This window comes from Eutrema salsugineum, unplaced genomic scaffold (assembly GCF_000478725.1).
Source record: "Eutrema salsugineum unplaced genomic scaffold, Eutsalg1_0 scaffold_13, whole genome shotgun sequence".
Taxonomy (NCBI): Eukaryota; Viridiplantae; Streptophyta; class Magnoliopsida; order Brassicales; family Brassicaceae; genus Eutrema; species Eutrema salsugineum.
In genome coordinates, this window is record NW_006256885.1 from 3,904,008 (window position 1) to 3,921,852 (window position 17,845).

General features: G+C 37.8%; 7 protein-coding genes across 10 annotated transcripts in view; 3 read left to right on the forward strand and 4 right to left on the reverse strand.

Annotated features, from left to right (window-relative positions):
- LOC18024273 (ERAD-associated E3 ubiquitin-protein ligase HRD1A) overlaps positions 1 to 648 on the reverse strand; it is a 3,233-nt gene extending 2,585 nt beyond the window's left edge. For all 3 annotated transcript variants that reach the window (XM_024159868.1, XM_006406817.2, XM_006406816.2), the window contains exons 1-2: positions 471 to 648; positions 1 to 277 (exon numbers count right to left, since the gene is read on the reverse strand). In XM_024159868.1, the coding sequence (XP_024015636.1) occupies positions 1 to 236 (236 nt within the window). In that variant the 5' untranslated portion in view covers positions 237 to 277; positions 471 to 648. The remainder of the gene's footprint in view (positions 278 to 470) is intronic.
- Positions 649 to 873: 225 nt separating this feature from the next.
- On the reverse strand, positions 874 to 1,975 carry LOC18024275 (60S ribosomal protein L37-3). Its single transcript, XM_006406820.2, has 4 exons — positions 1,919 to 1,975; positions 1,679 to 1,814; positions 1,184 to 1,285; positions 874 to 1,092 (listed from the first exon to the last, which is right to left on the reverse strand). Exons 1-4 carry the CDS (start codon positions 1,919 to 1,921, stop codon positions 1,046 to 1,048), a joined length of 288 nt encoding a protein of 95 aa, XP_006406883.1. The 5' UTR covers positions 1,922 to 1,975; the 3' UTR covers positions 874 to 1,045.
- Positions 1,976 to 5,043: 3,068 nt separating this feature from the next.
- On the forward strand, positions 5,044 to 5,637 carry LOC18024276 (putative F-box protein At3g16210). Its single transcript, XM_024159479.1, has one exon. It carries the CDS (start codon positions 5,044 to 5,046, stop codon positions 5,635 to 5,637), a length of 594 nt encoding a protein of 197 aa, XP_024015247.1.
- A 2,481-nt stretch (positions 5,638 to 8,118) lies between these two features.
- On the forward strand, positions 8,119 to 8,568 carry LOC18024277. Its single transcript, XM_006406822.1, has one exon. It carries the CDS (start codon positions 8,119 to 8,121, stop codon positions 8,566 to 8,568), a length of 450 nt encoding a protein of 149 aa, XP_006406885.1.
- Positions 8,569 to 9,267: 699 nt separating this feature from the next.
- Positions 9,268 to 13,511, reverse strand: LOC18024278 (kinesin-like protein KIN-13B). 2 transcript variants are annotated; one of them, XM_024159686.1, is made up of 12 exons: positions 13,157 to 13,511; positions 12,712 to 12,933; positions 12,157 to 12,330; positions 11,911 to 12,012; positions 11,738 to 11,815; positions 11,538 to 11,619; positions 11,076 to 11,235; positions 10,684 to 10,986; positions 10,351 to 10,569; positions 9,908 to 10,259; positions 9,751 to 9,816; positions 9,268 to 9,667 (listed from the first exon to the last, which is right to left on the reverse strand). In XM_024159686.1, exons 1-12 carry the CDS (start codon positions 13,292 to 13,294, stop codon positions 9,488 to 9,490), a joined length of 2,076 nt encoding a protein of 691 aa, XP_024015454.1. In that variant the 5' UTR covers positions 13,295 to 13,511; the 3' UTR covers positions 9,268 to 9,487. The 2 variants fall into 2 exon arrangements, with proteins under 2 accessions (XP_024015454.1, XP_006406886.1); XM_006406823.2 differs by having other exon boundaries at positions 9,269 to 9,667; positions 12,157 to 12,327.
- Positions 13,512 to 14,672: 1,161 nt separating this feature from the next.
- Positions 14,673 to 15,960, forward strand: LOC18024279 (pyridoxal 5'-phosphate synthase-like subunit PDX1.2). Its single transcript, XM_006406824.2, has one exon. The coding sequence runs from the start codon at positions 14,851 to 14,853 to the stop codon at positions 15,787 to 15,789; it is 939 nt and encodes a 312-aa protein (XP_006406887.1). The 5' UTR covers positions 14,673 to 14,850; the 3' UTR covers positions 15,790 to 15,960.
- Positions 15,961 to 16,023: 63 nt separating this feature from the next.
- Positions 16,024 to 17,095, reverse strand: LOC18025092 (translation machinery-associated protein 7). Its single transcript, XM_006406825.2, has 4 exons — positions 16,974 to 17,095; positions 16,556 to 16,611; positions 16,265 to 16,306; positions 16,024 to 16,155 (listed from the first exon to the last, which is right to left on the reverse strand). The coding sequence occupies exons 1-4, from the start codon at positions 16,987 to 16,989 to the stop codon at positions 16,075 to 16,077; spliced, it is 195 nt and encodes a 64-aa protein (XP_006406888.2). The 5' UTR covers positions 16,990 to 17,095; the 3' UTR covers positions 16,024 to 16,074.
- Positions 17,096 to 17,845: the final 750 nt, after the last annotated feature.

Sequence of the window (17,845 nt, forward strand, 5' to 3'; positions counted from 1 at the left end):
TCATTCAGCCTCTCTACCTCTGCTTCCCTAAGGGATCCCAAGAAGACGAGTTTCACCAAGTGCCAGAGACTGAGCATAAGCACCAAACACATATTGAGAAGCAGCACCAAACTGATCTTTGAGGTCGATAGATAAACCGTCGCAGGGTAAAACTGGCCTCTACTGCTGAAAGCATGATAAATCACAGCCAAAGTCGCTAGAAAGCTAAGGCCTGCGTATGTTCTCAGACGAATCATCTTCCTCCTCTGATGTGCGTCTTCACAATATCACGATAGATCTGTTAACGAAAACAAAAGATGCCTATACTGTAAGAGTGGATTCAAATCCAATCCAATCCCACAAGCGAATCAATCGAAGAGATCAAAATAGAACAGAAAAAATCCAAATTGATCCAATCACTAATTGAGAACAAAGACGTAAAAACTCGATTTTGCGGAGACAAACATAGAGAGGGAGAGAGAACTTTTCACCTGTGGCGAAATTAGGGAATTAGATTGTTCGCTAGGTAGAGAAAGTCAATGGGATAGAGAGACCGGGTTTAGGTGAAAAGTCAACGAATCAAAATCAGTGTCGCGAGATGAAGAAAGAGAAAGTGACGACGGAACCCAATGAAGCGGAGGAGGAAAGAGCCAACGTCAAGAGGGCGTGCGGTGTTTCTAGTATTTTCCGATTAGGAATGGGAAATAGACCGATTTTGAGTTGTCCGCTCATTGAATATAATTCCAATTTTACCCTTGACTGTCCTTGCTTATTACACAATCGGGACATGCTATTTTTTTTTTTTAATAGCAGTGTTGCTTGATTATACACAATTTTATCTCATAAACATATGGAATTCCAAAATGGTGGATGTTGAGTTCCAAGAACGACTAATACGAAATTGCAAAAGTAAGATGATATTTCAAGCAAGTTCAAAACTTTATAATCGAATAACGTAATTGAAACAAAAACCACAAGAAGATGATGTATCAGATGTAATCTCGAACTAGATAAAGCGAACAGCTAAGCTTTTTTACTCCTGCGATTAGTCGAAATGGCTTTTTTTCTAGGCTGATGAAGCAGCTGTCTTGTTCCTTGGCTTGGCTTCAGTACCTACAGTAAACAAAGAAATCAAGCCATTTAGAAAAAAACCAACTTCGACTGTAAGGAATCAATCAGAGTCGATTAATAAGATAACACTAACCTTCTCTGAATCCAGTCTTGAACCGGCGGGGAACATTTCGGAGATATCGCATCCTCCCGGTACCGGTAGTCTTTCTTCTGATGGCCTTCACACTCCAGTTATCTAAAATAAACCAAAGAGAGACGGATTTATAAAGATAAGAAGAATATCAGAATCGAGAAAGAAGACAACAAAGTCCATATACAATTCTCGAAAGTCCAATGGTTATTACACTTTCACAAGAAATCAATTGGCTACAGATACACGAGAACAGATATAGTTTCTACATTTTAGGTGATAATTCCAACTACACTACAATTCAATCGAGCTACACCTCTATTTCAGAACGATCATTGCATTTGCTCCACACGTTCATGTGACACACTAAGCTAATCTTAGTTCCATAAAGTTTCTAGATTTTCAAGCCACGTGTAGACTAAACTGCAATCTAACAACATAAAACGAAGAAAATGAAACACAAAGTGAGAGTTTTTAATAAAATTTCAGGAGTCTTACAGGTCCTCTTGCGAGCGGCAGGGTAGGCGCATGCGGAGCAGCGACTCTTCTGGATGTGGAAGCTACGGCGACCACATCTCACACAGAGAGTGTGACTCTTGTTCCTCCTCTTACCGAAACTTCCTGTTCCCTTCCCCTGCAATACTCAAAAGTGTCCACAACCAACATCAAAAATGGCTCTCTCGACGATAACTCCAAGAGAAAGTGTGGAGATGTAGATAGATTGAATTGAGAGATCACCATTGGAGCGAGTTGCGTGCCAGAAAGCCCTAGGAAGAAGCTTTACTTTTGTGACAGCTTATTTATACGAAGGTGATTCTAGGGTTGACGTGAAAATATGGGCCTTTTTATGTTTTGACGGAAATGGGCCTTACTGCAATTGTAATTTCGTTTACCCCTAATACAAATTTGTTGAAAACATGTCAGATTCTCATTTGCGAAAAATATATACAGAAAAGTATCAACCACAATAATTTTCAACACTTTTTGATTATTTGTTATTTAGTTTCGATGCATCTATTATTTCTATCAATTCTTTTTATTTAAAAATTATGATATAGAGCACAAATATCATCTTGAGAATTGGAAAATAGGAAGGTTTTTCTCTCTAATAGGTGTTTTTTAGTGAATTTACGCAATTACTGTTTCTTTCACCCTTTTTACGTGTTTTGTTAGAATATTAATGATATGCATTTTCAGTTACTTTAGTTTTTTTTTCTATTTTGTTTCCCATCAGATGCAAATATTGGGGAATGAGGATGATGATCATAAGAGAAATCAGTGTATTATGTGTCAATTACAAGGTATATTGAACAAATATTTTGCTGCTGAAATTTGTATAATAATAAATGAAATAAGAAAAATAAGCTCAACGTTATTATCATGGCACCACTTATTAGAAAAATTACTTTGCTGCCATGACTCATATGCTATGTGTAGGAACACCATAGATAAGCTGATTGTGGCAGCAACGGTAATAATATCCTCCACACTGCCATATTTTTCGGATGAGAGAACCATCTTAGCAAGCATTTGCTCTAAGGGGAATTCAACCATTTTTCTCTGCCCATTTTTGTTAGCTCCCCTTTCTTGTTTATTGCCCCGAACAAATATAAAGTTTGAAAAGCATTTGTGAGCTTAAGAGTCGTATGTCTTGCCTAATCAATGTTAAAAATGAATTGGTAAAAGAACAAAATTTTTGACAAAATTTCATCAAAGTTAGTTCCAGCATATCTGCATATCTCCATTCTCTAGTCACTTAGAGAAAAGTCGCTTAGAAAGCAGAACATGACAACAATGTCATAGTGTACCACTCTTGGTTTTTGTAAAATCTGAAAGTAAAAAATTGACATTTGTTAATAATCCATATTGACATAATTTAAAAAAGTTGCAAGCCATCTTTTTAAATTATCACACAAGTTGAAAAATATGTTGATTGAAAAACTATTACTACACAAAAATATCTAATATTGCGATTATCAAATTGATTTTTCATTGTGCATGTGTTGTGCAAACAACATAGGCGTTTTCGAGTACCATCAAATGTATCTATACCAACAAATTTGTTTAAGACAAAACAAGAACAACATTGTCGATAAGTGTTTAATTTTTCTTTATGTACAAATAAAGAAGAAAATATCATTTGTTTATACAAGATTTAGAGGAGTCAAAACAACGAAACCTCCTAGAAATCTTGAAATGATGCAAGGGAACGATTTGAATGAAAACAAAATTCAGATCACTTAGGTGGCTAATAGAAGCAAATATCATTTCCACAACCTTCGTGAATTTCCAAACTTTTGATTCTAGGGGGTCGATGTTGAATCATGGGCCTTTACATTAGGCTATGCATCGAAACTTCTGTTGCCCATTAATTAAGTTTAAATTGTTTTACAAAATCTTATTTCGCTTTTGGAAAAGTATATTTTGTTCATCACATCACCTTTTATTGTAACTTTTTTGTAAATGAAAATTGAGAAAACAGGTACATACGAAAACAGTTAGAGAGATAGGCGTCTCCAGAAAATGCCCCAAGGCATATAGGAGAATGATCGGATTCTGCGGCTGTCATCTCGCGATTAATGGAGTCGGGAGTTTCGGGGACGAAAGCCCAAGACCTATCGATAATGGAGTCGGGAGTTTCGGAGACGAAAGCCCAAGACGGAGTTGAAGACAAGAACCCTTGGAGAGATAGGCAGCTCCCCCCAAGACGGAGTTGAAGACAAAAAACTATTTTCTAGCAAGGTCGAAATTTGCCAGTGACCGACTTGAATTCAAAATCTGTAGACCGGTGTTTTTTTTTTCTTGAAGAATTATGGTATAATTTTTGTTCGAGAAAATTTCTCTAGGAAAACGAAGCCTTGTCGAGAAAATTTGTCCGACCCGATATCTTTCGTGGTGGTCGTCTCCTCCGGAAATTCTTAAGAGACATTCACGAATGTTGTACAAATAATATTTGCATCTAGGTGATCTGGATCATCATTTGCATTCTTACCTTGGCTTGCTTCGGTAAAGCTACCACCACGCTGAAGCCTTTCATTGTGTCAAGTCTTAGACCTAACCGTTTAACCTTGTTGGTCACTTGGCAGCACAAATTCCATTCTTATCTTGTAGTACGTAATTAATCAAACTAATCTGTAGTGTACCATATGTATATATGTTTCACATGCAGCAATCTGAGTCCTTTATAACTCAGCATAGGTTTTGAATGATGTTGATTTTCGCAGAAGCAGAAATAAATGTGGAAACCCTCAAATCAACTTCATCTGTATCATTTTGCTTTGAAGACATAAGAAAAATCGTCTGTGCCATATGATAAATCCTCAACCAGTTATTGATATTACGACTTAAAATGGTATAAATCCATTGTTCCTTAACGTATAACAAAGATGGATACAATTTCGTTAGTTTTAGTTTTTGGACCAATCTTGATACAAAAACTAATTGAATCAAGATTGGTCCAAAAATTAAAACTAACTAGATGAGTATATGATGCGAGTTTGGATGAGTAAAACTAAAACTAAAACTAAGTCCTAATACAAAATAACCAAAAGAAATCGCAAAACGGCAGCGTTTGGATGAGTATATGATGCGAGTTCCCAACACAGTCTCTCTATTCAAGTTTAACTTTTCACTTTTTCCTAAACGAATCTAGTCAAACGAAAATTTTCCTAAACCGAAAGGAATTTGGACAACCCTATTTCTAGGTTTGCTTATAAAAAGAGAGAGAGAGAGATTGCTTATCCGACATATCAGTTTGAGACGCTTAGAAAAGAACAGGAAAAAAACAAAGCTAGAGAGATTATTGGAATCGGACTCAGGCTTCGGAGAGACGTACGGGACGAGATCTACTCGATTGCGAAGGTATGTCATCTAGAAATCTGGAGATGAGAAGAGAGCTTCCCTTTGAATTAGTGGTGGAAATACTCGCTAGAATTCCTGTTAAGGACTTAGTGCGGTTTAGATGTGTCTGCAAAAGTTGGCGGTCGTTGATGCAAGATGAAAGGTTTTATAGAAAGCACATGACTCATGCCCGAACGAGGATTGTGGCGTTGCGTGATTTGGATACTCGTATTCCTATATGCCACTTTTCTTATGAACGTGGCAAGCTAGAGGCGATACTAGAAGCGCTTGACTTGAACATTGGAGATACAAGCTTACTTCTAAATTCTTTTGTGATTGGTCACTGCCATGGACTCTTTTGCTTAGATCTTCGAGATAATACTTTTGGTGTTTGGAACCCGGCATTGAGAGAGTTCAGAAGAATACAAACAAGGCATCTTAACTGGGCTGAGGTGGGTTTTGGCTATGACCACTCAACTCAAGATTACAAGATCGTCGTGTTGGTTCCGGATTTGGAAGGCGGCTGCTCTAGAGCACAAATATTATCCTCAAAGTCGGGTACGTCTTGTAATCTTGAGTTGAGTGGTCATAGCCAAAACCCACCTCAGCCCAGTTAAGATGCCTTGTTTGTATTCTTCTGAACTCTCTCAATGCCGGGTTCCAAACACCAAAAGTATTATCTCGAAGATCTAAGCAAAAGAGTCCATGGCAGTGACCAATCACAAAAGAATTTAGAAGTAAGCTTGTATCTCCAATGTTCAAGTCAAGCGCTTCTAGTATCGCCTCTAGCTTGCCACGTTCATAAGAAAAGTGGCATATAGGAATACGAGTATCCAAATCACGCAACGCCACAATCCTCGTTCGGGCATGAGTCATGTGCTTTCTATAAAACCTTTCATCTTGCATCAACGACCGCCAACTTTTGCAGACACATCTAAACCGCACTAAGTCCTTAACAGGAATTCTAGCGAGTATTTCCACCACTAATTCAAAGGGAAGCTCTCTTCTCATCTCCAGATTTCTAGATGACATACCTTCGCAATCGAGTAGATCTCGTCCCGTACGTCTCTCCGAAGCCTGAGTCCGATTCCAATAATCTCTCTAGCTTTGTTTTTTTCCTGTTCTTTTCTAAGCGTCTCAAACTGATATGTCGGATAAGCAATCTCTCTCTCTCTCTTTTTATAAGCAAACCTAGAAATAGGGTTGTCCAAATTCCTTTCGGTTTAGGAAAATTTTCGTTTGACTAGATTCGTTTAGGAAAAGGTGAAAAGTTAAACTTGAATAGAGAGACTGTGTTGGGAACTCGCATCATATACTCATCCAAACGCTGCCGTTTTGCGATTTCTTTTGGTTATTTTGTATTAGGACTTAGTTTTAGTTTTAGTTTTACTCATCCAAACTCGCATCATATACTCATCTAGTTAGTTTTAATTTTTGGACCAATCTTGATTCAATTAGTTTTTGTATCAAGATTGGTCCAAAAACTAAAACTAACGAAATTGTATCCATCTTTGTTATACGTTAAGGAACAATGGATTTATACCATTTTAAGTCGTAATATCAATAACTGGTTGAGGATTTATCATATGGCACAGACGATTTTTCTTATGTCTTCAAGCAAATGATACAGATGAAGTTGATTTGAGGGTTTCCACATTTATTTCTGCTTCTGCGAAAATCAACATCATTCAAAACCTATGCTGAGTTATAAAGGACTCAGATTGCTGCATGTGAAACATATATACATATGGTACACTACAGATTAGTTTGATTAATTACGTACTACAAGATAAGAATGGAATTTGTGCTGCCAAGTGACCAACAAGGTTAAACGGTTAGGTCTAAGACTTGGCACAATGAAAGGCTTCAGCGTGGTGGTAGCTTTACCGAAGCAAGCCAAGGTAAGAATGCAAATGATGATCCAGATCACCTAACATTCGTGAATGTATCTTAAGAGTTTACGGAATTTCCAAACTTTTGATTTTAGTGTTGAATCCGTGATTGTCTCTTAAGAGTTTACGGAATTTCCAAACTTTTGATTCTAGTGTTGATGTTGAATCATGGGCCTTTACATTACATAAACAGGCTATGCATCGAAACTTCTGTTGCCCATCAAAGAATCCCTTTGTTTACAAGGCCAATCACACACAGAGCAAGCATCAAATCCAAAATCTTTCAAATCATCTTAACATAGAGAAAAAATATGGAAAAAGATTTTTAAAAAATTGTTACGCCAAGATCGAGTAAAATCAAAATTTAGATTAACGTTGGTGGGTAGGTCCAAATAATAAGAGCAGCTTTAGCTTTGCTTGCATCTTAATGAATACTAAACCATGCTTTTAGACAACAATTTGTCAAACACCAATAGTACTTCCGAGGGGACATATGTACATAATTCTTTCTCCTTCCCTTTACTCTTTATTGAACTCGTACAGAAATAATTAATGTTTAACCAAGAATAACGTTTAATACCTTATAATACAATGAATAAAGGAAATGCACAGCTTCGGCTGCCAATTTAAATTCGTGCATCCATCACAATCCCGTTACTAAAACGAAGAGAGGTGACCAAGTTACAAAATCAATAATTTCATCTTTGATGTAAAGGTATAAGTAAAAAGTTTGTCTTTCGTCGTCAATAATTTCAAAAGAGAGGTAGCTAGATTATTCATTTATTGGAAAAGAACACGTCAAAATCGTAGTCGTTGCATACAATATGAAAACCGAATTCATGGTGTCATTATGGTTAGAAAGGAAAAAAATGGAATTAGGTGAATGGTGAAACTCATGAAACATGATTGTACACAACGGCAATCTCGGTTTTCTTATTAACTTTAATTTAAGATCTTTAATCGATTATATAAACATGAAAAAAAGAAAGAGAAAGGTGACATTCCAAGACAAGACAAATTTTCACTTTAGCCTTTTCTGATGCTGAGTAATAGACACTAAAGATACATTCGCAAATACTATGAAACTAAAGTAACTCATTAGGACATTAATAATATATAATTCGATTTCAATGACTGCAAAATGATTTATATATGTGAGAGAACATTGATCTGCCGACAAGAACATATCAGTCGCAGTGAAGAGAGATGTTTCATAAAACAAAGAGTATCTTCCACAAAACACTTCACAGTCTCAAGTCAATCATTCTCCGTGCAGGTAAGAAACTCACTAAACCAAAAACTCACTTCTCATGCACATTTTTCAGATCAAATTCTCTCGATGGTGATAATATCTACGCAAGTTTCCTCAACATCTGGGAGTCTGATATCGAAAACAGCATCGGAGTTCCATTAAAGTTGGAGCAGAAGAATAAAGAGCAAGAACAAGATCAAGAGAAGAGAATAGAAGCTTGCTCTTCGCGTTCATCAAAAGACTGCGATACAATGGAGAGGAAGATTAAGGAGATGTATACGATTGAGGCAGGAGATATAGAGCAAGCCCTTGACGTTGAAGAGGCACTTCATTACTATTCTCGTCTTAGAAGTCCTGTGTATCTCAACATCGTTGACAAGTTTTTCAGTGATCTCTACGCCTGATCCGAACAATCTAGTGCTATTATAATTTTTGTTTTCAATATTCTTGATTTGTTTGGTTATTACAAGTCTTTCTTCTTGAATGTTTGAATCATGCTTGTGTGTACTTCTTTGAAACGATGCACAATGAGAAAACAATACTTGAGCAACAACAAAATGAAGCTACTAAGGAAGAGAAGGAAAACGTAACAAAAGACATACTAATATAGAAGACTCTTACAAAATGTATTTCTGTATCTTTCTAAAATTTGCAAGATGAAATTTATGCAGTCAAAAGTGATTATCGAGATTCTATGAGGAGAAAAAATTCTATAAGTGCCATTGATATATCCCATCCAGTTTTAGAGGAGAAAAAAATTGTGAAGTGCATATATCAATGACACTAATAGAATGTGGAGAAAAAAATTAATATATAGATGAAACCATGAAGAATCTTATGGACTGAGGAATACTGGTTTGCCTGTGGAAAATTACGATGTGCTAAAAAAAAGTCGATGTGTATCAATATTTTGCTTTTACTGTTTTTTCATATTTAATATTTTTGATAATGTGTCACCTTTTACAAACATACAAATCTGATATGTCAACTCATATGATGAGATTCTAATATTATCATAGATTTATAGTATTGATTAATAAAAATAAAATAAACTGCAAATATGTGAAATTTTAGAATGTAAAGTAAGTTTAGATTATGAGCTCATTTTGTTAATCACATAGATACTAGATAAGGGTCTTACTTAGTTATATATATAAGATAAGATATTATATCAAGGGCTTGCTGTATAAAAAAAAAAGGATAATATATCATGGGGCTTTTTTATATCAAATTTTAAAACATACAAAAACAATTAAAAAACTGGGCGCTGGATCCACGGCGGTCGCTCCTCTCGCCATGGGTTAGAGCCGGGACTGGGAGCAGTCAATAGCCAGTGGTAGACACCAATACATTGTGCTCCCTAAGGCGTTTCTGGAAATGAGCAAGACGTGTCTGCAGTTGGAGTATACCTGCAGCCTTCTGAGACAGAATTGTGTTCAGTCTTGAAATATAACCATCTAGCTGGTTTCCGGGTTGGTCTGCTTCGACCAGCAAATTCATCTCCTGCGCATGTGAGTTTAAGGTGATTAGAGACATTCAAAAATAGAACGCAACACTAGGCTTACCAAAACTATCCAAATTAATACCTCTTTCACTATGTTCATGGTATCCTCAACTTGTTTACGGTGGGCATTCACAAGGTCTTCTTCTTCCTGGAAAATATGCATGAGCAATGATTCTTGCGTCAAGGCTGATAAAAACAGATAACTATTTTTTTCCTTTTTCTTAAGGAGAATATGTTACCTGCAGAAGCGCATTTAGATTGTCATCGGAGTTTGACTTCTTCATATCGGGCCTTGGCATGTCTCTTGACTTCATCGGCATAGAAGGTTTTGGGATTCTCTCCTGTGCCTGTGCCTGACCATTATAGGATGGCTCTAACTTCCCGTTTTTCTTCCACATTTGTTTCTCTTGCTCGTAATCCGATGCATCAAAGTCATCGTTTTCTTCCGTCCACATCTCATTCACGTCGTCATCATAGTTAGATGGAGTCGGAAGTGTGGAAGACAAAGGAACTTTTGTGGACTCCCTTAGGTTTACGGTTGAAGACGATACATCTTTCTTAGACCCGTTTCCTTTCGAGAGACTCTTAACCCTACAATTCTCATAGTTTATAGATAAGTTTATGGGACGCACATATGACAAAAAAAGAACAAAAAGTTAACAGCGAGCGAGTAAAAACCAACCTGTCCGCATATCTTAAGGTGTTAAGGGTGTGCTCACATGATCCAGAGCTTGGAGATATGCAAGAAATCATTACAGTACGAGAATTTCCCATGAACGAGTCCCTGAGAACTTCAGTCAACTTACTGCCTCTGAAAGGGATGTGACCTTGATCATTATCCAGAGCTCGAATACACTCCTTTAAGGCGAGTAAGCTCTTATTGATCTCTGCTCCTTCCAATCTGTGCCATATTTGATTTTGATAAATATCGAAGCAAATAGCCAGAAACAATATCCACACTGAACAATTTAAAGAGTAATCAGTGCCCCGGAACAGAGATAGTGTAAAGTGCTACCTTGTCTGCTTGTCATTGTCTGTTGTGTCTGCACCACGTTCACTTCCAGCAAGATCAATGAAAGAAAGTTTGCCAACGAGGCGAGGGGGCTTTGACTGATTTCCCTCTGCTGATTTTTTTATAGCGAGCTGAAGTATAGCATGTGAGCGAGAGGATTCTTCATTTGCACCAGTGGTTCCAGTGCTTCTTGTTGCACTACCTCTCTCGATAAGTTCCATAATCGCATCTGTATCAGATACTCTGTACTCTTGTAAACCAACAATGCACACTTGCTGCTTACCATCCTCTCTCATGCACAGCTTCCTATAAATTAAAAAAAAATTTGACTTTCAGATACATACATAAGCATTGCAGTCAGATAAGATAACAGCACGATATGCTTTTCAACTTACTTCCTCTCACTGAGAAGATCATAAAGCTTTCCTCCATAGATTTCAAAGAAGCTGACAAATAACTGAAACCCTTGGTTTCTGTATGTGTGGTGCATCAACCTCAGGATATCCCTTGAAGCCTTAAGAGGCAAAGGCTTCATAGTATAGGTTTTACCACTACCTGAGAGGCATACATAAACCAAAGATGGTTCACATTTGAATTTATACAATTCTAGAAAATTGGCTAATGTAAAGCAGAATATTAGTTGTTTCTGATATGTGGATGTTGATTATCACCTATCAGACTCATACCAATTTCTCAAATAGATTGAAAAAGACTATTTATATGCACGGTTTAGGAACGAGTAAGACGACATGCCAAATACTACATGAATTTGTAATGATCTAAGCTCTTGCTGTTATCTTGTCAGATTTTCTGGAAAGTGACCTTGTGTATCTATGATTCCTTCGGAGACTGTTTACCTGTCTGCCCATATGCAAAGCAAGTGGCTTTGATGCGCTGAAAAATTAAGGGGACAACAGGCTCCACTGTCTCACGATAAACCTACAGAGAGTGGCATAATAACTTGAGAAACAAGCGCCGCAACAGTGACTAGTTATTTGTAAAATAAGGCTTCCTCCAGCGTAAAAGTCGATCCTGTGTACTTTAAAACAGAATTTACCTCATCATTTGATACTTCCTCATCTAGCACAGCATCAAACACAAATTCATGCTTTTCAACATAGGCAGTTAAGTCAACCTGCAATAGTTTAGTTATAGATCAGTCGTAGTGTCTTGCTACAGTGATGACTAAGAAAATTATGACTGCATGAACCCGCACCATCAGAAACTGACCTTAAGTTTAGTTTCATGAACTGTTAAGCCATTGGAGTGGGTGTCAACTATGTCTTCCTCATTTTTCGTCGACTCCTTTTTGTTAAGTGGTCTCTTACGCACCTGTTCTCAAACAATCAGGGAACATCATGTCATGCTGAGGAAAATATTTAGTACTCACAACGCAAAAGGCAGAGATATCACATAATCCAAGGGGTAAATCAAGTGATCTGTGATGAGGACAGAAGAAAAAGGAAGAAAACGTACAACAACTTTGATCTTTGCAACAGCATTCATCCTTTCCTTCTCAGCAGCCAAGTTTTCAGCTAACACGCGACTACGGTTAGGCTGCTTGTTGTAAGCCTCAAAGTCATCAAAGCTTTGGCCTTGGCTAGGATTGAACATTGAGGGGCCATCTAAATGGCTAGAGACTGGAATCTGCTGATAAGATAATAAGTTAAGAACCTACCACAGGAACATAACGGCAAACGCAATAAAATCCACATATTTATCTTATGTTAAACAGAGAGTCAAATAACCAGATGTCGTCATATGATTCTATCAAATGTTTTGATTTATGTGCACCAAATTGGTAGGAGAAAAATACCCATGACAAAAAATCAAAACTTCTTCAACTAAAAATAGTCTGATGACTTAAAAGTGCTTTGTAAGGACTAAGGAGTCCACTCTTACAGCAATCAATCTACTTTATGGTACGGAAAAAAGAAAACTTGAATTGCAGTTTTGCCTCTGTAGCGCGAGTATGTAAATGGCAATCAAGAAGGCACTAAAAGTTTGAAAAGAAGCACATTTAATAGGTACCTCAGGAAGGAGCTCAGTATCAAAAGAATGCAGATCTAAGAGCCCGGGACTAAACTCAGATTCATCAGTGTTCTTTCTTTGGCTCGATGGACGAGCACCGTATTGAGGAGTAGTGGGTTCACCAAAGAAGTCGTTCCCTCCATTAAACCCTCTCTGAGCATTCTGGTATCCTCTTGTTGCTTGCCCACCGCCTTGTCCACCACCAGCATAGTATCCGTAATCCTGCTTGTAGTCTCACCATTAGCTTAAAAAATATCGAATACACTAAACTCGGGTTTAACACAGACAACTTCTCCGAGCAATCAAACACCAGATCGGAATAATCAATCCACCCAAGGAAAAGATCCAGAAATCTCCTCGACTAAAATTCAAAAATTTTAAACATTTTCTCTATCCTCGATGAAATGTAAGATGGAGAAGAAAAGGATCAGATTCCAGGGATTACATTGGCGGATGACTGGAAGTGCTGGAGACCATTGGATTGGAGCCATCTGCCATTGGAGGAGGACATGTCGAGGAGGTTATCGGAGAGCTGCCTCTGGTGGTGCACCGCCGCTGCGCCAGATCTCTGTCTCCCGCTCATCGTCTACTTGAATGCCGGAATCTGAGTTCTTCTCTAGCTCGAATCGGAGCTCGAATCGGATCCTTTAATCGGATCTCTAAACCACACTTTGTTCTCTCTTTTCTCTTTCTTCGTCTCCTCCTTCTCTCTATCTATCTAAACCCTTTATCTCTCTCTCTCTCTCCACAAGTTCAAATTAAAGCGCAGAGAAGAGAGTATTGGTCGCTGTTTCTCTCTCTCTTTCAAACGCTCCCTTAATTTTGTATAAATGTCGATTTCAATTCATCTAATATAAAATGAGATTTGTGGACCAATTCTAATGTTTACATAACATTATTTTTATGGGATTTTAGATTGCATTACATTTCTTATTACTACCAGGTAAATTATATAGAGTTGTTTTCTGATAAATACCTATAATATTAATAATTTAAGAGAAATGGATTGGATTGGACTATCAAAATTTGAAAAATCATATTCAAATATATAAACATTTTATTCTTCCTTTTATTTTTGCTTTACATCTTTAGTGACAAGTGATGACTGATGAAGATTAAACTAGAACTAAACACGTTGGTAACCAAATAGTTTGGATTGAAAATGTTTTAACTTTAAATTCGTAAAATAGATTGACAATTAGTTTATGATGTCATAAAACTCTGCCTAGTTGAATTATGATCGGATAATCAAATTCTAAATAATGAAATTCAAGTACCATATAATTTAAGATGCATCCTTTTCTACTGTACATTTAGAATGATGAGGATTTATATAAAAACAACAGCTAGAAATTTTAGATTTTGTTTCATTTTTTTTATCTTGCCGACTGTTTTTGTCTCATCTTATTAGATTGTAAGAACTTTACATTTACTTTAGAACTTTATTAAACCCCAAAAAACAACTTTAGAACTTTGGTAGTGGTGTGTAGCAGGGAGAGAGTAAAATCGACGGAAAGAGTAAAATTCACGTTCTCGATTATAATTGATTGAAACCTGGAAAAAAGAAATTAAAAATTTGATTGAACCAACAACACACAACTTGAAGCTCGTGAGGAGCACTAAAACGACGCCGTCTAGGTCGTGGCAATTGTCATTTAAAACAGAAACCCCACATGTGGTGGGCCACTAAGTAAGACAATTGTTGGATTGATTTTGGCGCCCCCTTTATTTCGTAAATTTCGTGCTTTCTTCTTTGACTCGTGTCCCTTTTCAACAAAATATCTGAGGAAGCGAGAATCACACAAGATGATGCCACCTGTTTCCTTCATATCGAACGGCTCTTAATAAAAGCCCCAATTACTTTGGGTCTTCGTTTCGTGGAGGCCCACTTTGTTTCTCTTACTTGGACAATACGACGTCGTCGTTAGTGAAGAACTCTCGATTCTTTCTCTGATCGGCGACCTAATTGATTCTCAGAGACGACCTTATTTTGACATTTTCGGAAGCTTCTCGACCAAACCACACTCTTCCTTCTTCTCCATTTCTCTATATTTCTCCTCACTTTCAACGTTGCTTCTCATTCTCTTCGCCATTTCCAAATCAGATCATCCATTGTGATAACCATTCTACAATCCAACAATGGCGGACCAAGATCAAGGCGCCGTTACTGTCTACAGCGGATCCGCGATCACCGACGCCGCGAAGAAAAACCATCCCTTCTCCGTCAAAGTTGGATTAGCTCAGGTACTCCGCGGCGGCGCCATTGTCGAAGTCACTTCTGTAAACCAAGCTAAGATCGCTGAATCCGCCGGCGCATGCTCTGTAATCGTCTCAGATCCAGTTCGATCGCTCGCTGGCGTCCGTCGGATGCCGGATCCGGTACTCGTCAAAGAGGTGAAGCGAGCGGTGTCTGTTCCGGTGATGGCACGCGCTCGCGTCGGTCATTTCGTGGAGGCTCAGATCTTGGAATCTCTGGCCGTCGATTACATTGACGAGAGCGAGGTCATCTCCGTCGCTGACGAAGAAAACTTCATCAACAAACATAATTTCCGATCTCCGTTCATATGTGGCTGCCGAGACACAGGAGAGGCCTTGAGGCGAATCAGAGAAGGTGCGGCGATGATCAGGATCCAAGGAGAGCTCACCGGGAAAGGGAACATTTTGGAGACTGTGAGGAACGTTAGGTCATTGATGGGTGATGTTAGAGTCCTGAGCAACATGGACGACGACGAGGTGTTCACGTTCGCTAAGAAGATATCAGCACCGTATGATCTGGTGGCTCAGACGAAGCAGATGGGAAGGGTTCCGGTGGTGCAGTTCGCATCGGGTGGGATCACGACTCCGGCTGATGCAGCCTTGATGATGCAGCTAGGTTGCGATGGAGTTTTCGTTGGTGCAGAGGTTTTCGATGGTCCGGATCCGTTCAAGAAAGTAAGGGGAATTGTTCAAGCTGTTCAGCATTACAACGATCCTCATGTGTTGGCTGAGATGAGTTCTGGGCTGGAGATTAGTAGAGCAATGGAAAGCTTGAGCGTTCATGGTGACAGGATTCAAGATTTTGGCCAAGGAAGTGCTTGATGGAGGTTACATTTGCAAAACATTTTGGACTTGAAAAGTTGTAATCTTTTTTTGGTTTCTTTCTAAATGTCTCATCTTTTGTTGTTAATGGTGGTGTGTAATCGGCTTTCTAACTAACATCTGTTGTGCTGGTGCAAATGGGCTTCTTTCTCTTGTTGTTTAATCGAAGCTTTGCAACATGATGTTAATGGTTACAACCACGAGCATATATATAAGTTTTCTGAAATATGAATTCCCAACAAGAAGGGAGATTTGAGAATTTTTTACATTGAGGAGATTGCTCTCTTATTTCTTCCCACTTTTCTTAAGCCCTGCGCCTCCAAATGATCCCTTTTGTGATGCCTTGGTCCTAAGTTCTTTAAGTGCCTGTTCTCATCAGAAAAACAACATAATCAGCAACCAATTCTTCTTTAAAATTGTAAAATGAATCATGATTAGGATTAGAAGAAGAAGAAGAAAAGAAAACAAATCTTACCTTTTCTTCTTCCTTCTTTTTCTGCAGTAACTCCATGTCATGCTGCATTCGGAACAAAGTAAACGTTGAGCTAATGAAATACGCACAAGTTGAAGTCATAATTCAAGACCAGTATTCAAGACAGCAATTGACCTAAAGATTCGGATACAGGATTAGGAGCTGATGTTTATGATCATAGCTCAGATCCCAGATACATAAACTTTGCAGGCAAAACACATGCACAAAACACATAAACCGACCAAAAATTGCCAAGATAAAAGGGGCAATAAGCGAGTTGAAGAAAGATCATACCTCATCATATTCCTTCTTACCAGACTTGGGCTGCTTCAAGGGCTTCAATTTCCCTCCTGAAACACCAGAAAGAGAAACCGATCAACCAAGAATCACATCACATTAAAGGTTGGATTTTTCAAAATGTTTTACAAGAACCACGTCAAATCAAAAGACACGATTTTTTTTTTTTTTTTTTGAATTTCAATGATGCGTTAATAGCACACGAGATTAATGGACCAGCAGGTTGATCAATGAACCCATGAGATCAAACCAGAAAGCAAGCACATGTCAACAAAAAAAAAACAAAAATTGTGAAGCAAGATAGATCAAAATGATTGATTCGAAACGAGGTTTCTCTACGCCTAAAATCCTGACATCAATAATCTTTCTTGGGGATAATTAACAGAGTACTTGAGGGCAGGAGGAAAATAGTAACCTTGCTTGGAAGACATGGCTGAATTGTTAGGGTAAGGGTTAGACCTGAAACTCGAAGAGAAAACAAATATAAGTTCCCTAAGCCCCCAAAACACAACAATAATATAATCTGTTTCTTCGAGTTTAGATAGTTGGTTCTTGTTCTGCGATCATTTATATATATATATAGTCCTATGTGAATCCCGCGTGAATCGTGATCACTCCGTGCCACACAAGCGTCCACGTGGAAAGTCTAATTTGTATTCGAATTCGAAATATGGAAAACCGCTTCTTCTTTTTTTATTTTTCTCCACAATAAAAATAGCCACACACACCCAACGAATATAACACAGAGTGAAAAAACCCAACGAATATTAAGCAAGTGACAAAACTAGAAAACGATGTAAAAGTGCATCGCGTTCCAAGATGATATGCTGTTTGATATGCATTAGGAATTTGACATCACAATCTTGATGGAAATTGTTGCTAGGAAAATCCGGCCTATTGAGTGGTCGCTAAATCTGAGCTCGAATAAATACATTTTTACTTTCATATATTTTAGAATATATCAGATATCTATTGCGATTTATATTTAGAATATTCTACGAAAATGAAAACTATTAATCCAATGATTGATTCGTAGAGAAAATATTATCTAAAAGATTTGTCGGAGTGGTGACAAATCTTCCTAAACCTTTATATAATGAGGTAAGGTCGGAATGGATAGACTCACAAGTCACAAATCATCAAAACTCAATCTAAAAAAATCCAACTATCCAAGTGACAATGAAATTTACTAGCTCATCTTGCTTCCACCACCATGATGGTAACTCTATTCACCGATACATTTTCCAGCTCCAGTGCTCAATAATTTACCAATGATGGATTTACGTG

What these genes read in the sequence shown, in the direction of transcription:
- LOC18024275 (XM_006406820.2), bottom strand. An exon ending in TGCCGCTCGCAAGAGGACCT is followed by an intron (nt 1,286 to 1,678) that starts GTAAGACTCCTG and finishes GGTTTATTTTAG; the next exon opens with ATAACTGGAGTGTGAAGGCC. An exon ending in CAAGACTGGATTCAGAGAAG is followed by an intron (nt 1,093 to 1,183) that starts GTTAGTGTTATC and finishes TGTTTACTGTAG; the next exon opens with GTACTGAAGCCAAGCCAAGG.
- LOC18024276 (XM_024159479.1), top strand. Translation starts at nt 5,044, where the DNA reads ATGTCATCTAGAAATCTGGAGATGAGAAGAGAGCTTCCCTTTGAATTA.
- LOC18024277 (XM_006406822.1), top strand. Translation starts at nt 8,119, where the DNA reads ATGTTTCATAAAACAAAGAGTATCTTCCACAAAACACTTCACAGTCTC.
- LOC18024278 (XM_024159686.1), bottom strand. Translation starts at nt 13,294, where the DNA reads ATGAGCGGGAGACAGAGATCTGGCGCAGCGGCGGTGCACCACCAGAGG. An exon ending in AGGAAGTATCAAATGATGAG is followed by an intron (nt 11,620 to 11,737) that starts GTAAATTCTGTT and finishes CACTCTCTGTAG; the next exon opens with GTTTATCGTGAGACAGTGGA. An exon ending in CTTTGCATATGGGCAGACAG is followed by an intron (nt 11,236 to 11,537) that starts GTAAACAGTCTC and finishes TATGCCTCTCAG; the next exon opens with GTAGTGGTAAAACCTATACT.
- LOC18024279 (XM_006406824.2), top strand. Translation starts at nt 14,851, where the DNA reads ATGGCGGACCAAGATCAAGGCGCCGTTACTGTCTACAGCGGATCCGCG.
- LOC18025092 (XM_006406825.2), bottom strand. An exon ending in GTAAGAAGGAATATGATGAG is followed by an intron (nt 16,307 to 16,555) that starts GTATGATCTTTC and finishes TTCCGAATGCAG; the next exon opens with CATGACATGGAGTTACTGCA. An exon ending in AAAAGAAGGAAGAAGAAAAG is followed by an intron (nt 16,156 to 16,264) that starts GTAAGATTTGTT and finishes TGATGAGAACAG; the next exon opens with GCACTTAAAGAACTTAGGAC.